Raw genomic sequence first — 2,922 nt, forward strand, 5'->3', positions numbered from 1 at the left:
AAAAACTGGATTTCAGTTAGAATGTTCCAAATTAGAACATATGTTTCAGCTGCCTTTACAGATCAAGACACTAGTAACTTGTCTGGAACAAACTTTTGTAACATACATGGTTTACATTTGGTCCTGCTGCAATAGTAACTTAATTATATTATTCTAAATAGTTCAGCTAGCTAGTTCACATTGGCAAAGATATATCCATTAGAAAAGTAGAACTATTAATTTTAATGCATGCAACCATGAGGTCTGAAAGCTGGGGACAAGTGAACAGTAAGTTTATATTGCAGGCACGATAGCTAGCGAACGCCAACAGCCAGTAAACAGTGATTAAACTGGCTAGCTGGTTCAGCGAACAGTTTTTGTTGTTGTTGAAGCTAGCTTGGCTGGTGGTGTGTATTTTTTGGCTAGCACAGTCCCGCCCCCTTCCAATAGCTAGCTAGTTATTAGCTACATAGCTAGACAAATGCGACTGAATTCACATTTTGGAATATTTACAAACAAAAATAAACGTTTAGAGTTAGAAATACCAACATAAAAAAAAAACATAAAACCCTGTATCAAAGTTCATAAACTTAGCCGAGCAAATAGCTAACGTTAGCTAGCAGGGTTGGCTAAAGGCCTTGTTAGCTTGTTGGACACCTTTCAGAATTCAAACAAATCACCCGCCAAAGAGGTGAAACAAGAATAATTCGCAAACGCTTACCTATCTTCTCCAGGAAAATAACAGTATCGAAAAACTATATTTTGCAACAATTAACCAAAATAGTTATCCAATATGAATAGTATGGTTGAATCTACCCACGAGAATGTCCAGTCGCTTGCAAAACGCCAGCACCACTCTGCGACGCAGAACTACGCATCAACCTAACTATAGTCTCTTACGATCATAACCAATCGAAGTGGTTAGTCAGATTTTGACATTATTTTCAACCAATAAGAAGTCCCAAATTCATAAAGAGAAGATATTCGGATTTCGACCCTGCACAATGTTGTGATTGAATTACAGCATAAACATCCTGAACAGAATGAGTGAAAACAAATTCTGTACCGATTTACGTTATGAGAGCTTGGCGATGGACATCAGATTTATTTGAAATGCATGAGGAAGAGATGTGACTACTTAATCAATGTTAGAACTGGTTTTGATTTGATTGGTCACTCCTATCACAGCTGAATGTGTGCAGTTCAAAACTCAAGACTTTCAAAATGCTTTGCCCCTGAAATGGAAATACTCAACTGTAATAATAAATGTGCCGATCTCAAGAGAAACATTCTACAGTGGTATTGAAAGTAATCACAAACTCCCAGTTGGAAAACAACTAGTTTTTATTATTGTTTTGAATGTAACTATTATACAATTGCATACAAACACAAAATCAGGCAAATAGGTGCTATTGGCCTAATGTAAGCAGTGTGAATGAGACTGAGCTTAGTCATCATGTTTCAGTTTCTTGATTTTGCCCTTGTGACGGTCAATCTCACGCTGCAAACGCTCAATTTCTTTCTTGCTGTGGTCAATCTCCTCTTCATGGTGCTTCCGTAGGGCAGACAACTGCTCCTTCTCCTTCTGACTGAGGAGCAAGAGGGAGAGAAGTTTGGTTGATTTCTGAGGCAAAAATTAAACCAGGGGTGTATTTATTATGCCCTTTATTGCAAAATGTTTTGCAACAAACAATTTACTCAAAACGGGAACAGTTTTGGGTAGGCCCCTCCCAGTTTCAAATTTGGGTAGGCCCCTCCCAATTTCGATACTTTTGATTCATAAATGGTAAACGTTTCCATTGCAAGACGACATGAATACACCCCTGGGTTTGTGTTCATGGAGTTTAACATGAGGAATATGCGAGAAAGGATTCTTCTTTACTATGATCAGACTTTATCCACTGGAGTCAAAGGCAAGAGCTATGTATACCTTCCTCCAAAATGGATAGACTGGTTCATAAACGTAGTAATAATATGTCTGTTCATCCAGGTTACAAAAATAATCAATTTACCGAAAATAGCAGCTCCTCCTCTGCAGCTTGCTTCTTTCCAAAGGCACCACCTGCCTCCTCACCGAGCCTCCCCACCGCCTCCTTTCCTGCTCCTTTGCCAGCTCACCCAGCTGGAGAGAGGGAGAGATATCAAATTACAGCTCGGGTCTCCCACAGAAAGAAAAGAACATGTCACTATCTGAGGTGGAGTCTAATACCTGACCATATCACACACCTGAATATATATTATGGAAAGAGAGGGTTAAATGTAACAACATAGCATTTATTAGACATCATCCATGGTTGGACTACGCCTTCATGGTGGTCCTACCGTGCTAGACATTCCAAATCCCCTTTATTATTTCCTGACAAAACATATACAACACTGCCACCTATTGAGTTACTTGCTACAGTTCAAGCTGTCTTGGCTGGTCTACACGTTTAACCAAAACAATTAAACGGAACATGATCAAACGTTTGTAATATAAAATGGATCAATAGAAGACAAACAGTACAAGGATTCTTTCGAGGAAATCGTTATCAGTCTTGTTAGGCTACTTACTAGCTATGGGAGCTGCAACTAAGTTAACCAGCAACCTATACAAAACAACACCACTGTCAGTGCCTCATCACATTTACCTGGTCGGATGTCATCTGAACTGGGTGGCAAAGAAGCCCCGAAAATTGATCTTAATAGCAGCCTCGCCATTACAATTTCTCAACTACGCAGATTAACAGCCCTGCTGCAGCAGAAAGTACTTCGCTGTGTACTTTCACATGCGGAAATGTGCAATTTCACTGTGTGGGAGTGGCTGGGAAAACGATTTGCTGCCATCTAGCGACAGTGTCGGGAATCTTTGTTTTAATATTTTATTTTTTTTTTATTAAACAGTAACATGCAAAACAGAAACAGAACAGCCAAAGGAATTCCACTAATAAATAAGAGAAAAAC

The 2,922-nt window shown here is 39.2% G+C and overlaps 2 protein-coding genes across 5 annotated transcripts in view; both read right to left on the reverse strand.

Annotated features, from left to right (window-relative positions):
- The window catches only part of LOC118399128 (heterogeneous nuclear ribonucleoprotein R-like), a 29,296-nt gene extending 28,390 nt beyond the window's left edge, over nucleotides 1-906 (reverse strand). Inside the window, exon 1 of one of the 4 annotated variants that reach the window (XM_052471884.1) lies at nucleotides 800-906. The gene's annotated coding sequence lies outside the window, so the exon portion shown is untranslated. Of the gene's footprint in view, nucleotides 1-700 lie in introns of all 4 variants that reach the window. The other 3 variants (XM_052471881.1, XM_052471883.1, XM_052471885.1) reach the window with 3 other exon arrangements.
- atp5if1a (ATP synthase inhibitory factor subunit 1a) overlaps nucleotides 1-2,639 on the reverse strand; it is a 14,246-nt gene extending 11,607 nt beyond the window's left edge. The window contains exon 1 of the mRNA XM_052471888.1: nucleotides 2,610-2,639. Coding sequence (XP_052327848.1) covers nucleotides 2,610-2,624 — 15 coding nt within the window. The 5' untranslated portion in view covers nucleotides 2,625-2,639. The remainder of the gene's footprint in view (nucleotides 1-2,609) is intronic.
- Nucleotides 2,640-2,922: the final 283 nt, after the last annotated feature.

Source organism: Oncorhynchus keta, chromosome 20 (assembly GCF_023373465.1).
Source record: "Oncorhynchus keta strain PuntledgeMale-10-30-2019 chromosome 20, Oket_V2, whole genome shotgun sequence".
In the NCBI taxonomy this organism is placed as follows: domain Eukaryota; kingdom Metazoa; phylum Chordata; class Actinopteri; order Salmoniformes; family Salmonidae; genus Oncorhynchus; species Oncorhynchus keta.